Consider the following 20,167-nt stretch of genomic DNA (forward strand, 5'->3'; position numbering starts at 1 on the left):
CCTCTTCTGGACTCCACGGGCACCTGAACTCATATGGACACACTCACCTACATAGACAAAGCGTTCTAAAAATTAAGTAAGTCTTGGGCTGGAGAGATGGTTCAGCAGCTAAGAGCACTGGCTGCTCTTCCAGAGGACCCAATTTCAGTTCCCAGCACCCACACGGTGGCTCACAACCATCTACGAGTCCAAGTCAGATCTGACATCTTCTGACTTCAGTGGGCACCAGGCACACACATGGCACACATAAATACATTCAGGCAAAACATTTATATATGTGAGATAAAATAATCTATTTTTTAATCTTTTTAAAAAAAAAGTAAAAATAAAGCCTTAGGGCTGAAGAAACGGCTTAGCCATTAAGACAGTGGTTCTCACCTTCCTAATGCTGTGCCCCTTTAACACAGTTCCTCATTTGTGGTGATACCCTACCATAAAATTATTTTCATTGCTACTTCATAGCTGTAATTTTGCTACTGTTATGAATCCTAATGTGAAAATCTCTGTGTTTTTCAGTGGTCTTAGGCGACCCCTGTGAAAGGGTTGTTTGAGCCCTAAAGGGGCCATGACCCACAGGTTGAGAACTGCTGGGTTGAGGGCTGGCACTACTCTTGCTATGGACCTCAGCTCTGTTGCCAGCCCCCGAAGCAGATGGCTCACGAGCACCTGTAACTCCAGCCACCCTTTAGACCTGTAATCAGGCCATACCTCCCCCCCAAAGCTGGGGCTATTCCAGCCCTTCCCATCCCTCCCTTCTCAGCCCCTCACGAGGTCAGGGCTGAGCTGACTGACACAGGTACATGGCAGCTACATGCCTGATTCCCCAATGCCTGAGGGATCGAGACCACAAGAGTAAGCGCCCAGCCAGAGGCTTACCTGTTAAGACCCTCCTGCTAGCCCCACCCACCAATCCTGTCCCCAAAGTGGGAGGGGTTTAAGGTATCCTCGCTTTTCTTAGGGTCCCAGCCCCAGCCCTGCTTGCTGATTGGCAGGCTCATTTCTCAGGAGCTTTACTTCTTCCTCCTCAGGCTCTATAGGGATCCGACTCATCCCTGGCCTCTATAGACACCTGCAAGTCTATGCACATTTGGACACACATGTGTATACACATACATATAATTGAGAATAAAAGAAAACTCTTTTTTAAAAGCCATCCTGACAAGAGAGATTGTATCTAGGAAATTAATTCAACAGAAGAGTCAAGGACATTGTTACTCCGTTGTTTGTTTATAAGGAGTTGAAACAGGACACCCGAGGGCCGTCACTTGTTTTCAGTCACAGTTGCTACAAAGCCCAGACAAGACCTGACCTTGTGTCTGACTCCAAAGCCAGCACCCTTCACTGCCCAACACAGCTCCTCACGGTGGGCCCTGCCTGCTGCAGGGAAGCAGCATGGAATGACATGGCTTTGAGCCTGCTTCTCTCACTAGCCATGTGACACCAGGCAGGTCACTCAACTGCTCTGTCTCACGGTTCCCAGTCACGATGGGGTCACCCACTGTGCAGGTTGCATGAGCTGAAGAGCCTAGAGCGGTGATGAGATCATCCTGATTTACTCCGCCCTATCTCAGATGGGCTCAGGGGCCCAGCCTGGAATCCCAGCTACTGGGGAGGACGAAACAGGAGGATTGCCTGGATGACAGAGTTCAAGGCCAGTCTGGGTAACTTAACAGGTCTACAGGGTGGCTAGATGACCAGAGTGGAAGGCTTCTAGGAGGAGGAACCACCACTGGAGGAATGCTTCAGAGGGAAGATACAAGCTAGCTGCAAGATGCCCAGGCTCCCAGGCTGGGGCTCCTTCCAGCAGGCATTGGAGAGCTACTGAAGGTTTTGACATTTGTTTTAATAAATGTGTGAGCATGTGCTAGGCTGGGGAGACACTAAGAGGGAGCATGCAAGGCAGAGGGTGGGGTGGGGTGGGGATCCCTTGACCTCCAAGTGGCAGAATGTGAGACAGCAGTACAAAGACCATTGGGGGTGCCGGGGACACGTTGGCTTAGAAGTCCCAGGCACAGCCACTTGGAGCCCTGCTATACCGTGGGATCACAATCGCTCCATCTCCTGGCCCATTTCCCACCTCTGTAATGAGGTCTGAGGTATCCTGTCCCCTAGGGGGAGTGTGAGGACCAAGGAGAGTGAAGAAAGGGCAGAGCTCAGAAGTGCTGGTGCGGCCTCCCACTGTGTGCTGGCCCGGAGAGAACCACAAGACGGAGCCTTCCAGTCGTCTCTGGTTAACTGGGGACTCTTGGAAATGTGTGAGCACGTGTGTGTGTGTGTGTGTGTGTGTGTGTGTGTGTGTGTGTGTGTGAGCACATGTGCATGTGTGTCATTTCTCAGGAACGTCCTTTGAGACAGGATCTCTCACTGAAACTGGAGCTCACCCATTTCCTAGAGTGACCGGCCCACGAGCCCCAGAGATCCATCCCTCTGTCTCTGCTTTCCCAGTGTGCTGGGAATACAAGGGCATGCTGCCATACTCAGCATTTTTGTGTGAGTGCTCGGGATTGAACTCAGGTCCTCATGCTTGCGATGTAAATGCCTTACTGACTGAGCTACCTCCCCAGCCTGTGAAAGTTCATTTGTTTATTCTTTGACTAGCACTTCTCAGCCCTCCTATGAGCCAGGGCCAGGAACTAAGAATCACTCTCGACCATTGTCCTTTGGCCTTGAAGGTTTATTTATTCTGTAACATCTACAGGGCTCTGGCCTGGGCTTGGAGCAGGCCAGGGATGATGTCAGGGGTACAAGGAGGATTGCTGGTAGGGAGGCAGGAGATGGTCATGAATAGGTATGGCTTGACCCTGTGATCATGCATCCACATCAGGGAAGAGCAGAAAGCCGGTGAAGATGCTGTTGGCTCCCTCGACACCCAGCAGGGAGTTCTTGTCTGTGGCCTGCAGGTTAACAATCTCGCCTTGCTCCAGCTTCAAGACTACACCGCCCGTGGTGACCTGGAAGGTGTTCTGGGCATAGTCGCAGAAGGTGAGTATCTTCTGCATGTGATCCCGATCCCGGCCACGCACGATGTTCACGCACAGGCTCCCTCGGGAACTGGCGTGGTAGGTGAAATAGTAGAGGCCAGGCACTCTGCAGGTGAACCTGCCACTGCGTGGCTCATAGTTTTCATTCACATTGGTGATCATCTTCTCAAAGCGGATGGTCTGGTCCCGTCGCAGGGGGGTGTTGATGGTCCTCAGAGCGGAGAAGGCTACTTTCTGTGTAGCCTTGTAGTCTCCTGAGTCACCTTTGGGACCAGGGGCTCCAGGGGGCCCTGGAGCACCTCTAGGGCCAACAGGACCCTTGGGACCAACTTTGCCTGGAATCCCAGGGATCCCTGGGTCCCCTTTCTCTCCAAACTCACCATGGTCTCCAGCCAGTCCAGGAAGCCCTGGAGAAACAGAATCAAGAGAAAAGAGGGAACTAGAGGTCACTGTGATAAAAGGAAGAGCTGCGTTCATTGCACCTCTCTGGGTTCGACTTGCTGACTATAAAATAGTGGGGGTGAAAGAGAGAGCCTCCTAATCTCCCCCTACTCCAGGTCTTTAACTCTGTGTTGGGTTTGAGAATCATGGGGAACTGATGCCCAGGGGTCGAGTGAGTGGCACCCCCATGGAGAAGATGTGAGCCCTGTTTCTGTTCTCAGCTCACACACCTTTGTCAAGCTTAAGCCTGAAGCAGGGACAATGGATTCACAGCACACATGCTATCCTTTCTCTTTCCTAGTCCATGGCAGACATCCTTAATCGATCACAGCCCACCTCTGGCTACACCTAGTTGTGGATGGTAGAATTTCTCTCACCTCATCACTGTAAGCAGCCACAGTCCCCACCACCATAAGACAGAAGGAATATTCCAGTAGAAACTCAGAGCCCAGTGCTGAGAGCGTACGCTCTAGAGACACAGATGTGTCCCATGTAATGTCTGCCCTTCCGAATTGTGTCACCCAGACACAATGAGACACAGTCTCTAAGGCTCGGCTTCCTCATCTGTGAAGTAGGGATGGTTGTATTTTGAGGAACTGTGAGGATGTAGTGGGCTTCTGAGAGAAGAGGGCTGCCTCAGAGGGTGGCTAATAGCTCATGGATTAAATGAAACTCTGTTTACGGAGGGAGTTTCATAGCAAGGAGCCTCTCAAGCCCATGTCTGCCCTGACTTACAGATGAGGGCAGCTGGTTACCCTGGAGGTCAGGGTGAGTGCTGTCCTAGCATGGCGGAGGATCCATTGTTTTATCTGTACCCCACCACTGCCTCAGCAGCCTTCCCACACAGTTCCCCTGTTTGCAAAAGGGCAAACAGAAGCCCTTCCTGGAAGGATACTGGAATCTCAAATTCTCCTGCAATCTCTAAGGCTGTGACTCAGGAGGTAGAAGATGGGGCCATGACCAGCAACATTAGTGTGTTCCCCAAGTGTGCGGTACCTTTGTCCCCTTTTATCCCAGGAGTGCCAGGTTGGCCATCAGAGCCAGGAACCCCAGGGATGCCGGGGATGCCAGGGATGGCCGGGGGCCCTGTGCAGCTGCTTTGGGCCCGGGAGACATGGAGCGAGCCCAGGAGCAGCAATAACAGTAGCGTTGAGACCTTGTCCCACCACGTCTCCATCAGCTCAACCTCTGAGGACTCCTACAGGGTGAGAACATGTGGAAAGTTACGGCCATGGTATTCCATCATTCTTTAACCCATCCCTTCATTTATGCATCTACCCATTCATCCATCTCCCTATCTCTCTATCCATCCATCATTCCAAATAACCATCTTTCCACCTATCCATCCATCTCTTCATCCATCCATCTGCCTGTTCATCCGTCCATCCATCCATCTGTCCAATCATCCATCTATTCATTGCATCATCCACCCATGCACTTACCCATGCATCCATGCACCCATGTATTCATGTATGTGTACATGCATGCACCCATATGTTTACAGATTGCCTTTCACACACTAGACCCTGAGGGTACAGTGACAACAGGGCAGGACATGGTCTCGACCCCCAGAGTCTTTTGTTACTAAGGGGCAGCAGTCAAAAAGTACATAGGTAGACTGAGATGGACACAGACTGCTCTGGAAGCTGGGCAATGGTGCCTGAGGGAGGAGGATGGGTGGGGCTTGGAGGGGGCTAATCTCAGCAGGACTGTCTTCTCCACAGGAGACAAGTAATGTTTTGTCTGAGATCTGAAGGCTCAGAAAGCGCTGGGGCAAGTATGTTGCAGAAATGTGTCTCTGAGGTTGAAAACACTTGCTGTTCTTCCAGAGGACCTAAGTTCGGTTCTCAGCACCCACACGAGGCAGCTTGCCAATGTCTGTAACTGCAGCTCCAGGGAATCCAACACCTCTGGCTCCTTAGACTCATGTGCACACATCCACATACAGACACACACTTACACATAATTAAAACTGATAAAAAACATGGGGCTGGAGAGATGGCTCAGTGGGTAAGAACACTTGTTCTTACAAAAGACCTGGGTTCGATTCCCAGCACCCATGGTGAGTTCACAACTATCTACAACTAGAGCTCCAGGGGATCTGATTCCCTCTTCTAGACCTCTGCAGGCACCAGACATACGTGTGGTAGACATACATACATGCCAGAAAAATAAAAGAAATAAATATAATTTATTATTATTTATTTATTTAATTTTTTTGAGACAAGGTTTCTCTGTATAGCCTTGGCTGTACCTCAAACTCAGAAATCCACCTGCTTCTGCCTCCCGAGTGCTGGGATTAAAGGCACGTGCCACCACTGCATGGCATAAATCTAATTTTTTAAAATTTTATTAGTAATAAAATAAGTATTAGAAAAAAAGAATGTTGCAGGAGGAAAGATGGGTGTGGTCTGAAGTAGGACAGAGATAGACCACAAAGGCTCAGCACATAGTTTCCTGGGGGACAGAGAGCTGTGTGGCCCCTTTCTCATCCCAGAGAACTGAGAAGAAAGCTGTGGACTGTTTTGAGCAGGTCAGTGTAGCCACTCTGCAAGCCTTTGGTGAAGGCTTTTCCTCCAGGAAGCCCTCCCAGGCTACCCCCAGTGCACAGGACAAAGGGTGCCCTGCCTTTCTCTCACGTAGCTGTGGAGCCCTGGTGAGAACAAGAAACCCTGAGTTCTCCCAGGATCTGTGGCTCCCGCTCCTGGATCCTCACAGCATCTGAGAGGTGGGTTGTGATGACTGCCCATCTCACAGATGAGGAAACAGAGGCTCAAACCATTTGAAAATACCCCCCAGTATCACCCAGCGAGCTGTTCAGGGGCAGGGCTATGACAAGACTTCTCTCTGGGCTCAGTTTACTGTTCTATGAGATGGGGACAATGCTGAAGTCTGTATTGGGAGTCTCAAGTCTCAGACTTGGGGAGGCCTTCAAATCCTTTTGGTTAGACCACCCGCCTCTTCTGCATCATCACAGCCCTCATCTTTTTCTACTCTAGCGTGGAGCCAGACCAACTTAGCTTTGAACTCCCATCTGCCGCTCCCTGGCTGTGTGACCTCAGACAAGTGTTTAACTTCTCTGGTCTCTTTGACGCGGTTCATTTCTGGTTTCCAGGGCTGTCAATGGTATTAAATGAGATGGCATGGGGAAGATTAGGGTCCCTCGGGCAGCATGTGTCCTTCGCAGATACGATTTTGTCCCTCAGAACTAACCAACAATGACCTCCAACTCCAGGGGCTGAGGACATGTGATAGTGGACAGAAGAGGCCTGGGTTCTTATCCTGCCTCTGCCTCTGCCTCACTGACAGAATCAAGCTTGGTCTCTGCTTACTGCACCCACAAAAGGCCCTGTTCTCCCCAGAAGGGGTTTTTGGGACCAGAGAGGTTGTGAGACTGACTGCAAGTGACCAGCATGCAAGAGACAGAAGTCGTATTTGCTCTAAGTCTCCATGGCTCCTGAGACCAGGATCCTAGATGCTCCTGTTACAGGCTGCCTACCCATTCCCTGTGCTGGGGTGGCCACAGATACCTCCACCCCTAGTTCACCCCAGAGATTCTGTGCTGTGGATCTGGGTTTGGGCTCTGAGAATTCAGCCCAATTAATAATTCTGACGTTCATAGCTGGAAGCAAGGGCTGTGTTGGTGGGTTAATCCATCTCCCCCTGCCCCACCCTGAAGTGCTCACCTGAAGACAGAGTCCTGATGTCCTGTGACTCCAGGCCAGGCAGTACAGCAGTGTTCTCAGAGCCCAGAGCCTGCTCCTGTCCACAGAAAGCGGAAGTATGGGTCCCTAGAGGCAGGAAGGGCCCTCCCTTGTTGTCCTCTCCCAAGGCCCAACACACTGACCCCCTCTCTCATCCTTCTGTTCCCCCATCCTGCTGCCCTCAGGCAGTTTCAGGTCCCATTTCTGCCCCTGGGGAGGGAATTACTGTAAACGATGGCTGTGGCCAGCATGGTTTCGTCGACTCAGCACCCGGGTGGTAGGGGTCAGGGGGAATAACCTGTCCTTGGGGATTGTCCCCAGCTGGCTGCTTGCCTGCCAGGGCTTTGTGAGCACATGATGATTTCCACAGGGACTAAGGTTCCTCCATGGATGCAGAGAGGCCCATTTAAGGCTTGTACTCTGGCTTCACAGCTGGAGACCCGGATTCCTACCACAGTTCTGCCACTTGCCAGCAAAATGCCCTCAATACAGAGAACCCAGGGGACCCCCAGTTTTCCCCACTAAATGATGCAGCCATGGCTATGTACACTGTGGCTCTCCCAGGCCTCCAGGAGGATAGAGGCGGGATTGGTGAAGAGACAGAGCAAACTCAACTGTGAATTGTGAATGTCACTTCATGTCCTAGGCTTCCCCTTTCTGGCCTTATCTCTTCCTCTGCCTCCCTCTCTCCACCTCTGCTCTCCTCTCTGTCTCCAGAAAATAATCCAATAATGAATTTTAAATGCATTCATTACTTATTCATTCCCCTCCTTCCGCTCCCAACAGGGCTCGGAGCCCTTGACAATGATAGCCACAGGCAGGGGACTGTTGCCTAGGGATAACAGCAAGTGAGAACTGCAGAGGGCCTTGGAGGCTACTGAGTCCACCCTGTCCCTCTTTGCAGGGAAACTGAGGCATGAGTCAACAGGCTTTTTTTTTTTTTGGCCAGGTACTGTGAGTCCCTTTAGGGGAGGCTGGGGCTGGTCACTGAGTGTTTCTGTGGCAAATGTCACAGAAAATCAGGGAATCTAAGAACCCATACCCCAGGGCAGGGCCTGAAGCCAGAGGGCTCTGGGGCCAGGGTCTAACTATGCTACTGCGGTTGTATTTATGGCCAGGTATCATATCACTCCAGGGTAGGTACCCAGGGAGTGCGGGCACTGAACTCCATTGGAAACTTGGAGAGGGATCAGTCTTTGGCTCATGCCGTTACCTATGGATGGAGACAAGGCATTAACTACAGGAACAGAGGAAAAGAGGAGGTAAATATGACGACACCAGATCTCTAGGCTCAGCCAGGTTCACAAGAGAAGAGAGAGCTGAGGGCTACGTGTTCAGGGACCCTCTTTCTTATTCATCCAGTTCTCAGAGAATCTCACTATGTAGCCTAGGTTAGCCTCAGACTCAAAGTTCTTCTGCCTCTGCCTCCTGAGTACTGGGATTACAGGTGTGCATCACGACACTCAGCCTCGGGTCCTCCTGAGGGTCTCATGGCCATCTAGGATGGGTCCCTGATTCCTGAGTAAGCACCAGTAGAAGTTCAGCCTGGATTTGAACCTGGAGAAGCAGCAGGGTGAAGAGCAGGAAGCAGGTGCAGTGGGGGATTGGTCATCTCAAGTTTGAACGCTACCTCTCCAGTCATGTGGGTTTGAGCACATTACTGACTGGGGTTCCTTCAGGTCTACATCAGAGATGGGGGAGCCTGTATCCCGGGGCTGTTGGTGAGACAGAGAAGAAACCTTCAAAGTCCAGGGCCAAAGTGGCCTCAGGCACAGTATTATCTGTATGAAGAGCAGTCAAGCTTGGATCAGGCGGGGTCTAAACCTGAGCCTGGGTCCCTGGCAGGGTCTATCCCTGGGGATTGGGAGCTGAGGAGCTCCTGAGCCTTGGTCCCTAAATGAGAAGTGGTATCTCTTCCTTCATTTCCCGACAGAACGGTGATAACTAAATGTGGAGAAAAGCGATAGAAACCCCAGCTGCCCAAAGAAGTCCCTTGCAACAGGGTCTCTTTCTGCTTCCTGCCTTGTCCCAGCTCTCAGTACCCACATGGCCAGTAGGCAAGCACACTCTAAGGTCTGCTCAGCATGTTGTAGCAAGGACAAGGAAACAATTATGGAGGAATGGGTGTGTGTGTGTGTGTGTGTGTGTGTGTGTGTGTGTGACAAACCTTGTTTTCCAGGTACAGGCATGTGATTGACATAAGCACCGCATTGATTTTTTTTAACCAAAGGAAAAATGAGAAGAAATATTTATCGCACAGGGCATCGGTGGGTGAACTGCTAAGTGGTTGATGGAGGGACAGCTGGGGATGCTGTGGCCAGTGACCCAGCCTGGCCCTGCTGAGTGCCCAGATGCAGTGAGCCGGTGGGGTTCCTAGCCCTGGCCTTCTGCTGTGTGTGTGTGTGTGTGTTTCCTTGCGTGCACGTATGAATGCATCTTTATTTCCCTCTGTGCCATCTTACCCATTTCATGAGCCTCTACTGTGTGCCAGGCGGGCATCACAGGATTCCCACATCGTCCTGTGGGGAACACCGGACCATGAGGAGGTAAGTGACCAGATTCACCGGCAGCCCACCCACTGCTGCCACGCAACAAGACTCCAGTTCTGTTTAAAATGTCTTTAGGTTGATTTTATAGACAACCGGATTTGGGAAACTGGGCTCTAAAGAATCCTAAGCTTGGGGTCCACAAGTCTATGAAAGGTGTTGGGGGGATTCATGAGGGAGTCAGGGCAGGCTTCATGGAGAAGGTGATCTTGATTGAAGGACATTGCCCAAAGGTGTGTGGATAGTTTCTATAGAGCGAAGGGACAGCCACGGTGAAGCATGAATGTGTGATCATCACCCCTTAGAGGATGAAAGGGCCAAACTAGGCTCAGAACACTCATTTACCTGAGCTGAGGGTTGTTTATTTATTTGTTTGTTTATTATTGGTGCCAAGGATGTAGGCTAAGCAGCATCCTCATGAGCCACATGTAACAGGCTGAAATACCAGCGGGTTGGAGCTGGTTCTCCGAGGCTGGGGGCAGGGTACCTCCCTCATACCTCTCTGCCCCAGACAGTTGCACTCGGTGATTTTTTTTTTTTAGCTTCATTTTTAAGTGTGTGTGTTTGGGGGAGGGGTATGTACATTATGAGTACAGGTGCCTGTGGGTCCAGAAGAGGACATCGTGTCCCCTGAAGTTCCAGGCAATCATGAACTGCCTGATGGAAATGTTGGGAACCAAACTCTGATCCTCTGCACGAAGAGCAAGTGCTGTTAACCACTGAGCCTTTTCCTCTAGCCTGACAACTGGACTTTACATTTTTCTGAACTCAGTACCCCCATGGACCTCCCTGGTCCTCTGAAGATTGCGGTGGCCAGTCCCTGCCCTCAGGAATTTCATAGCCCAAACTTGGCAGCTTAAGGGCAGCTACTTTTTAGACTGGGATTCCTAGAATCTGTGTGTCAGCCATCAGGGGTGTGTGTCTCTCTATTATCCATGTACCCATGTTTTTTTTTTTTTGTTTTTTTTTTTTGGTTTTTCGAGACAGGGTTTCTCTGTGTAGCTTTGTGCCTTTCCTGGAACTTGCTTTGGAGACCAGGCTAGCCTCGAATTCACAGAGATCCGCCTGCCTCTGCCTCCCGAGTGCTGGGATTAAAGGCGTGCGCCACCACCGCCCGGCCCATGTACCCATGTTTGTCTCAGAACATGATAGTGAATATTAAGCACCTGGATTCATAAGAAGGATTTACACGCTAGCTACTGTGGATTTATATTGGCTCATTCATTTGTTCTGTTTTTATTCATTAACTTGCCCATTTCAGCATTCATTAATTCACCCCAAATCATCCCTTCCCTTAGCACGAACTCACAGATGCAAAACTCTACGAGCCAAGTTCAAAGCCTTCCAGCAAGAAATCTGGGTCATGCATATTTAGTGATCTATTTATTTATGTATCTCCCCATCTGAAAAACAAACAAACAGTCTCAAGGTATTGGTAAACTGCCACAGGAATGGCACCAGTAGGGTGGTTCCTGGAGAAGCTCAGAGGAGTCAGCCGGCTGATGGATGCATCAGGAGCCAGGTGGACTTCCTGGAGGAGGAGGTCAGCGGTGTAGAAGGGTCTGAATGAAGATGGGGGAAGCAGAGGGAGCGAGCGGGGTGGGGGGATGGGGGCGGGAGCCAGCCTGCCGCTCTAGTCAGGAAACAGCAGGAAGCCTGAGAAGACGCTGTCAGAGCCCTCGGTGCCCACCATGCCGTTGTAGTCGTTGACGGCCAGCCACACCTCGTCACCCCTCTGCAGCCGCAGGAGAACTCCTCCGGAGCTGACCTGCTTGTTATTGGACATGTGGTCGCAGAAGCTGGTCATCTTGACACCGTTGTGGAACAGCTGCACGCACAGGTTGGCCGTCTGTGATGTGTGGTGGACGAAGTAGTACAGGCCGGGCACTTTGCAGGTGAACTTGCCCGTGCTGGTGTCATAGTCCCCCTGGGGGTTGGTGACCACAGAGTTGAACTTGACCAGGCCATTGGCCGCTGGGTACTGGGCGGTCAGCCGGGTGACTGTGAACACTGACTGGTGTTTCTGTTTGTATCGGCCCTCCTCACCTGGCTCCCCGGGAGGTCCCCTGGGGCCTGGATCCCCTGGAAGCCCGAAGGTCCCCATGGGTCCATTTTTTCCACGATGGCCAGGCATGCCAGGCTCGCCCTTCTGACCCTTGGGTCCTCGTGTCCCAGGGATGGCTGGGATTCCTGGAGAGACAGCAGACAGGAAGGAAGTGATAGGGCAGGGGACTGGAAGGGGGACCCCAAGTCGGTCTAGCAGTGACCTGGAATTCCCAGGTGGCTCTGGCCAGGGGGACGGGGCAGGGTGTGTATGGGGGGGTGTCTCTGCTTTAGTCCCACACTTGGTCCATCCCTGTCTCACTTTCCAGATCTGTGGGGGAGGAGCAGGAGAGAACCCGAGTGGCGGCGAAGGAACAAGAGTCTCTTATATGACCCGAAGCCAGTTGCTTGATCTCTCTGGACCCCAGTTTTAACATTTGCAAAGTAGAAGCAAATCATGCCTCTAAAGGATTTGGGCCTCGGTTTCCCCATTTGTAAAGTATGACTGAGATGGTTATCTGCTCTGGGAGGTGAACTTTAGGAGTGTTCAGAGAACACCAGAGCTGAGCCTGGTGCCTAGGGGGTCTGTCCTTGACCAGCCTATGTACAGGGTTCCCTGAAGTGCAGCCCTGGGGGGCTTCACTGGCTCCCCTGTAGTGAGTAATTCCTTCCAGAGTGGCAAGATTCCATTCTGTGGCTTGGAGGGAAGAGGGCAGTATGGACATTCTTAAAGACACTTTCCATTAACCCCTCTCCCCGCCCTGGCCACATTCCTCCGTCCTCATGAATTCTGTTCAGTCCCACCCAGCCTTCCTCATGCCCACGTACCACTGATGTCCCAGAGAAGCATGCTCACTTGGGGAAGGGGTCACCACACCTGCCCTCCACTCCTACCTAACCCTAGCTGCCCACTCCTTTCCCTGGCCCTTCCCTCACACCAGGACACCCACTAGAACATTCTGGGTGAAGTCCTGACCACCTGCCCCTTGCATCTTGATTGACAGAGACCATCAAACCTGCCAGGCGCTTCATTTTGCCACAAATGCAAATTCATTCAAAGCTGAGACACCCTGAGAAGCAAAGACCCCAGCCCCTGTTTCACAAATGTGGAAACTGAGGCACGGAGCAGTTAAGACACTCGTGCAAGCTGGCGTGGAGGGAGCTGGTGGGTGTGACTTTGACCCTACAGTCAGTGCACCTGAAGCAGCCAGGGTGGACCACCTTCCCTAAGTGTCCACCTGCATAGTTAGAAGGCTGTTTACCTGCCTGCAGGGACGGGGGCTCTCTTTAACTCCCTTCTGCAGGACAAGAGCAACATGCTACAAGGTCGCCAGAGTCAGCTGGAGGCTGAAGCCTGGGACTCTAAGGAACTAGGCCTGCCGGAAGAGAGGCCTGCACACTCACCTGGCTCACCCTTGGGCCCTGGGATTCCGTCATGCCCATCCTTCCCAGGGGCCCCCGGCAGGCCTGGCATCCCTGGGATCCCATAGCAGCTGGTGCTGGCCTGGCTCCTGAGTGGCAGAGGCAGCAGAAGCAGCAGCAGGTAGAGTCCACGTTGGGGCTGGCAGCTGGGCCCTACCTCCATCCTGAGGAGGGGCTGTGGGGAGAGAGGGGGAGCTGGTACTGAGATCCCCACTTGCCTTTCTTCCCCACACTGCCCTGCCCCCTCCCATAGCCCTTCACTCTGGGGAGTCCACATCCATCCACAGATGATGGTTGGATGGATGATGGACGGATGGGTAGTCGGGTCTCTTCTAAAGCCCAGGCCCAGGCTTCCTATGGTTCAGGAAAGGACCCAGGGGGAAACTGTGTCCACTCCCACCAGGGCAGGGTCCCAGCCTCACCTGAGGGTGTAGGGGACTTCAGGTCTAATCAAAGAGATGTCCTGTTCTCCCCGACAGGAGGACACTGTGTCAGAATGGACAGAGAAGAACTGCCCAGAACAGGCTCTGGTGCCCCTCCCCCACATCACCCTAATCCCACATCCTCTTTCCAGCAATTTTTCCTGACTTGACACTTTCTTTTTGGTTCTGAGCCAGGCTGACCACAATGACATCTCTATCCCGCTTCCTTCCCTGGCCTTAGGTCATGTGTGATGAAATGAGGAAGTGTCTGCTGTCCCTTCATTCTGGGAACATCAGGGTGTGTGTGTGTGTGTGTGTGTGTGTGTGTGTGTGTGTGTGTGTGTGTGTTGCAGATCTATGTGCATAGACCTGAGCCCAAGGCACAACTGTTTCCAGGGCCAGGGTGGCCATCTAATTTGTAGCCCCACTATGGCGTTCGCCATGCCTGAGACTCAATGTCCTTCCATCTCCCTGAGGGGAAGTTACAGTCCCTCTTCCAGAAGAGGAGACTGAGGCTTGCTCTAAGTCTCACACTGAATGGTAGTCAGGGTGACCCCTGTGTTCATCAGCTCCCCAGAACCAAGCCTCACATGCAGCTGTCAAGTGGTGGGCTTATTCTAGAAACATCCACAGGCCCCTTGCATTGTCAGGCTCAGGGAAGGATGCCAGGGCGAGCTTGCTTTGCCTCCATGCATCAGCTGGTCTGGCTAGAGAGCCAGAGCCTCGGCTTTTTCTTGCTGGTGACTCCCTAACCAGTAGACACAACCGCAGCTCTGCAGACCCATTGCCCCACTGGGTGTGGGGTGCCAGGACATGATTGGCACTACCTCTTTCTTTTCTGGGCCCCCACCGCCTGGATGGGCTTCCCCACCCCATCATCCTGGCCCCACCTTGTCTCTGGTCCTAGGACTTGTGGTGGTCAAGCCAGGCATCTCCCTGTCTCTTTCCTCAAGTGGGATTTTTTAGGATGAAAGGAAGTTTGGGGAAGCAGAGCAGCCCAGCCTTGACCTTCTTATTACCTGGATGTGGGTGGGGTCCTGTGTAAGGCATGGGGAGGATTCTGTACCATGCTTCTGCTACACCCTAGGCCATGCCAGCAGTTCAGGCTGCCTAACTAAGGAGCTCTCAAGGTTTTGAGAGTATCATCCTGATACTCCCTCCACTGACAGCCCAGGACACGCCATGAGGCCAGCGTGAGAATGCACTGGCATCCCAGGGCTTGGGGAAGCAGGTGGAATGGGCTATGCATTGTGGGGTGGCACTGGTGGAATCTGCTTGCTTCTTGGTCACCTCTGTGCCATGCCTAACTCGTCCAGCAGGTGGCAGTCTCGGTCTGTGCTCAGTTCTCTCTACCCCGCCCACTTCTCTGCCTGGCTCAGCGGAACTGAGATTTGCAGGTGAAGGGGTGAGGCTGGCTGGAACGTGGGTTCAGGAGGGGTTCAACACTCTCCACCTCTGGTTCAGACATCCCCCTCCTCTCAGTACCCCACAAAGTGATGGGAGCCCTCCACTTTGGGGCTAGACAGCCTGGCTTAGGTGTAGATCCATCTTCCAGGGAGGCTCGAGGCATGCCTCCTTTCATGGAGCCACGGTGTTTTGCACTCTGTGGCTATGGACAGCACATGAGGTCCCCAAAGTCAATGTCTTTCCCAGTCTGTGGAGGCGTACGTTCAGGGTTCAGGGAGAGCTGGGGGCAGAGTGGACAGAGAAAAATCCAAGGAGCTCTGAGGGTCCTGTGGCCTGGAGCTGAGGAGGCTCACTCTCCCTGGAGTGTCCCACTTCTTCCCGACCTCAGAGGCTCTTGGCTGCAGGGACAGGCCATGGTTATGCATGTGGAAAGGGACATGCAGGCTGCATCAGAGACAACTCTGAGACCAGGCGCACCAGCCAGTGAACCAGAGGGATCGTCCCTGACTCTGAAGTGTGAGCAGGTGGGGTGCGGGGTAAGTATGGTAGAAAACACAAGCTTTCTTATTCCGGTGCATGTGGGGACATGCACATTCATCACAAGTGTGCAGTTGTGCATGTGCGTGTGTGCGTGCCTGTGTTTGTGCTTAGAGAAGTAACTAGTAACTAAGGGTGTACATAGTGTTCAAGGAGGAAGTCCCTGAGTTGATGTTTTGGTGAGGAGTGGGTGAATCTCAGCCCAGGAACGTGGGACATTGTGAGTCTCAAGGGTAGTACATGTGTAAGCAGGAGAGCATGTATGTGTGATTGCTGTGAAACTGTGTGTGTAAGCCTCCCTGTGTGATTGTGTATGAGACTGTATGACTGTGGGAACACCCCTGAGCATCCAGGATCCTCATTCCCCCCCCCCCACCCCCCACAGCCTGCCAAGCAGTCAGCTGACAGCGACCCAGTCTCCATGTCTGCCTGGAAACCACTCAGGAAAACTAACTCCGGGAAAGACTGCTGGGTGCCTGTGAGCCATTCGCTTGCCCTCTCTGGGCTAGGCTGCAGAAGCATCAGTGTGATTTGTCCAGTATAGCTGGGAAGACTGGGGAGGTATTGGTCAGCCAGCCTGATTTTAACCCCAGCTCCTCCCCTGAGGGGATGACCTGGGCCTTGAGGACCCCTGCTCTAGCCTCACGCCGCCATCTTGGAGATGCAGTAAGACTTCTCACCTTGGAGCTTGGTTAGCAAGACTGAACGAAACAGAACAGCGACAGGCCCTGTCCTCAGTGTTCACACACTGGCCCGCAGCAGCCCCTCCCCCAACGGAGCGCCCATTACTAGCACCACTTAGCAGATTTGGAGACTGAGGCCACTCCACATGACCTGGCAGTTTGCAGGGGATGACATTTAGATTGGAGCCAGGCTGATGTCCCCTCGACCCCCCCATGTCCCCCCCCCCCGCACCCCCTCCCCGTCCCCTGCCAGCATTTGTATACAATGCTAACACTGCCACCTCTCAAGCCATCAGCGATGGCCAGTTTTAGGCCTCCTTCCTGCCCAGTGCCCAGAACAACCACCACCACACCTCCAGTCACAGGCACAGATGGGGTCATTTATTCCAGAAAGTGCTTGAAGAAACCCCTGGGGTGTGTGCAGAGAGGCGCCAGTCCTCAGGGCCCCTCCAAGCCAGCCCCTCCCTCCCCCTCCCCCGCCCCCAGCTCTATCTGGCTCCTTCACTTGGCAGAGAGAAGGGGGGCAGGGCAGGGCCCCACCACAGGGAGTGGAGATGGCAGAGCGTGGGGTGGCTCCCCAGCTCAGGTAGAGGGGAAAATGAGAAATCCGCTGAAGATGCTGTCGACTTCGGGGCCTTGGTAAATGCGACCCTTTGCAGGGTCCTTCTCGATCCATACTTGGTCCCCTCGTTGCAGCTGGAGCACAGTGCCCCCCGATACCACCTGGAAGAGCCCCTTGCTGTTGGCATCACAGAAACCCAGGGAACTCCTGGGCTGGCCCCGGGAGGAGGAGGACTTGATAGACAGACAGATGTCCCACTTGGAGATCACTTGGAAGGTGAAGTAATAGTAACCGGGCACCGCACAGATGAAGCGGCCCGTGTAGTTCTGGTATGGGCCCTCCTCGTTGGTGATGACCTTGTCGAAGATAACCACATTGCCCGCTGTTGGCGGTGGGTTCTGCCGAATGGCTGAGAAAGCTGGCCGGGGCTGGTCCCTGATATTGCCTGGATTGCCTTTGATACCCTTTGGTCCTGGGGGGCCGCTGCTCCCCAGGGGCCCATTGGGCCCCGGGAACCCCATATTGCCAGGTTTGCCAGGGGGCCCAGATTCCCCCGGATCCCCTTTAGGGCCTCGGATTCCAGTCCGGATGCCAGCAGCTCCTGGTGGAAAGAGCAGAATGATGGATGAGGGGCATCGTGGGTTATGGGGTCTAGAGCCTGCCAGGCCTCACAGAAAAAGCCTTTGCTTTAAAGAGACTGAGTCTGACTGGGCTGACTAGCTGAGTGGCGCTGGGTAAGCATGCCAGCCTCCCTGGGCCTCTGCTTCATCCACAAAATGGAGTGAAGCAAAGGCAGTCAGTCATGTGACAGACCCTGAATTCTAGGAAATGTGGGGCACTCTGGCTGTCACCTCACGTGCCTCCAGATCACCAACTCCTTTCTCAGTTTTGGGACCTTAATGGGGGACGGTGTGTGTGTGTGTGTGTGTGTGTGTGTGTGTGTGTGTGTGTGTGTGTGTGTGTGCAAATTGTGTCAGTGTTGGTGAGGGTCCTTTTGGCCTGCTGGAGACTGAGGATGACCGGGGGCTTTCCTTCCTGTTCTAGGTTCTGATCATCACCTCCTCCCTTCCCATCCCCCTCAGGGTGATGTGTTCTGACAGGACAGAGTGGACTATAACTGCCTAGCTTGTTTTTTGGGGTGGGATGGGGTGGTCTCTCTTACATGCTAGGCAGGGCTCTCTCCATGCAGCCTATTCTGCAGAGGAGGAAGGGGGAGGGGGATGGAAGAGCTGGAAAGGGTCCCAGAGAAGCCTGAGGCCGGGGGCAAGGTCCCAGAGAAGCCTGAGGCCGGGGGCAAGGTCCCAGAGAAGGCTTGGCTCTCAGGTTCCAGGGTGAGCTGCACATTGCATTGGCTTCCTGGGCTCAGAGGCACCATTGCTTCTCAGGGCCATCCCAAGCCACTGCTTTGAGGATGGCAGGACCAGGGCCCCTGGAGAGAAGGCTCACTCACCTGGTTCCCCTCTCTCTCCTTTGAGACCTGGCCTCCCTGGGCGGCCGGGATTCCCTGCAACTCCATCCTTCCCGTTGGGTGCTCGGCAGACATCCTCAGTCAGTGTGGCTACCAGGGTCATGGCCAGCATGCAGGCCACCAGCCATCCCCGAGAGGCCTCCATGATGTCCCTGTAGAGACACACAGGAACCCTGGGCAGGCTGAACACCCAGAATCACATATCTGTCACACAATGAATCCCACATGCAAGGTTCTGGTGACCCTATCTCGGGCCTTGGTGTCCACCTATGAGATATACATATAGCCTCAGCACTTATGATGAATCATAGGTCCCTAATCCTAGCCCTAACAATGACCTTGACCCTAGCCCCTAGCCCTAACAATGACCTTGACCTTAGCTCTGACCTTAAGCCTAGCACCCAGCCCCTACCCTAATCCTAATCCAAGCCTATAGGTGCTAGCTCTAGCCTTAATTCTGACCTTGACTTTAACTGTAACCTTAATCCTATCTCCTAGCTCTAGCTAGGATCCTGACCCTGACCCTGGCCCTGGCCCTGGCCCCAACCCTGGTCTTAACCCTGGTCTTGATCCTGATCCTGACCTTGACCCTGGTCCTATCCCTAGCCCCAGCTCCAAACCTCACACCTTTCCCCTCGCACCTGCTCAGCATAAGATCTGATACCCACATAGCCCTCCCCACTCTCTGGACACACAGGCTCACATACTCCCACGGATGATGGATCTCATTGAACAAATATTTACCAAGCGTCAGCACTGTTTTAATTACAATCTCCTGCCCAGATGGCAAGCTATGCGTGCTCACAGGCTTTCACAGACATCTGCCTGCTCCCCGACAGCCTTGGCCCCCTTTCTACATCCATATGAGGGTTTGTCCCTGCAAACCCCCATGCTGCTCCAGCTGCTGGGCTCTGGCTCCCCCACCCGCCTCCCAGCTTTCTGTGTTTTTTGGTGGGAGAGAGACAGGATCCATTAACTCTGTTAGAAACGTGAGTCTGGGTTCTCTCACCCTCCCCCAAGCTTTGGCCAGAGGATAGGGTCCCTCTGCCCATCTGCTCTGGGTCCTAAATCAATATCCCCCCACCCCATCCATCCTTGCATAGAACTAGCTAGCAGGAATATTCTCCCCCCCCCCTCGGTTGTCCAGACAGGTCCAGCTACCTTGTTTGCCCAGCCCCCTCCCCCTCCAGCTTGGCCTCACCTGCCTCCGTGGTCAGCTCAAACTGGATGCTCTGGCTCTTTGCTGATGGTGGGACACACATGAGCAAAGGGGTGTCACCAGGGCTCTGCCAAGTTTCACATCCTTTCCCACTTCCCTTTCCTGGAATCTGCCCCCTGAACTTCCCCAGGGCCAGACACCAGGCATGGAAATTTTAAGCAGACCTCAGCAAGATTGGGACACGGGATGTCCTATCCCAGTCCCAGTTGTGAGGAGAGCAGAGCGGGGCGTTGGGACCCAGAGAAGCAAAGAATATCAGGGCAGAAGGAATCTGTCTTTGAATCCGTAACTTGGGGGCCTTTTTCATGATTAGGGAAGACACAGAGTTCATGGCCAAGTGCTTGTAAAATTCAAAGAAGGAACAGAGAGCACTAGCCACAGGGAGGTAGAAGGCGTGGAGCAATCCGTTTTGAAGCTCTCCACTTCCTAGCAGCCAGTCTTCAGGAAGCTGCCTTATCTCTCCACTCTCAGTCTCTCTCAATCTCCCTCTTTCAATCTCTCTCTCTCTCTCTCTCTCTCTCTCTCTCTCTCTCTCTCTCTCTCTCTCTCTCCTGCCTCCCGAGTGCTAAGATTAAAGGCATGTCCCACCACTGTGGGATTACAAGTGTGCCCCCGTTATGTTTGGTTTATTCAGAGCTGAGCATCGAACCCAGGGCTTCATGAATACTAGGCAAGTACTCTACCAACTGAGCTATACTCAAGCCCTTTTAAATTAATATTTAAAAAAACAAC

The 20,167-nt window shown here is 53.1% G+C and overlaps 3 protein-coding genes across 3 annotated transcripts; all 3 read right to left on the reverse strand.

Annotated features, from left to right (window-relative positions):
• Nucleotides 1-2,653: 2,653 nt before the first annotated feature.
• C1qb (complement C1q B chain) lies at nt 2,654-7,266 on the reverse strand. Its single transcript, XM_028875399.2, has 3 exons — nt 7,109-7,266; nt 4,419-4,620; nt 2,654-3,388 (listed from the first exon to the last, which is right to left on the reverse strand). The coding sequence occupies exons 2-3, from the start codon at nt 4,597-4,599 to the stop codon at nt 2,808-2,810; spliced, it is 762 nt and encodes a 253-aa protein (XP_028731232.1). The 5' UTR covers nt 4,600-4,620; nt 7,109-7,266; the 3' UTR covers nt 2,654-2,807.
• A 3,612-nt stretch (nt 7,267-10,878) lies between these two features.
• On the reverse strand, nt 10,879-13,668 carry C1qc (complement C1q C chain). Its single transcript, XM_028875398.2, has 3 exons — nt 13,560-13,668; nt 13,120-13,312; nt 10,879-11,862 (listed from the first exon to the last, which is right to left on the reverse strand). The coding sequence occupies exons 2-3, from the start codon at nt 13,298-13,300 to the stop codon at nt 11,306-11,308; spliced, it is 738 nt and encodes a 245-aa protein (XP_028731231.1). The 5' UTR covers nt 13,301-13,312; nt 13,560-13,668; the 3' UTR covers nt 10,879-11,305.
• Nucleotides 13,669-16,759: 3,091 nt separating this feature from the next.
• On the reverse strand, nt 16,760-19,524 carry C1qa (complement C1q A chain). The gene is made up of 3 exons (XM_028875397.2): nt 19,418-19,524; nt 18,199-18,368; nt 16,760-17,349 (listed from the first exon to the last, which is right to left on the reverse strand). The coding sequence occupies exons 2-3, from the start codon at nt 18,359-18,361 to the stop codon at nt 16,769-16,771; spliced, it is 744 nt and encodes a 247-aa protein (XP_028731230.1). The 5' UTR covers nt 18,362-18,368; nt 19,418-19,524; the 3' UTR covers nt 16,760-16,768.
• Nucleotides 19,525-20,167: the final 643 nt, after the last annotated feature.

The sequence above is a fragment of the Peromyscus leucopus genome, chromosome 2 (assembly GCF_004664715.2).
Source record: "Peromyscus leucopus breed LL Stock chromosome 2, UCI_PerLeu_2.1, whole genome shotgun sequence".
Taxonomy (NCBI): domain Eukaryota; kingdom Metazoa; phylum Chordata; class Mammalia; order Rodentia; family Cricetidae; genus Peromyscus; species Peromyscus leucopus.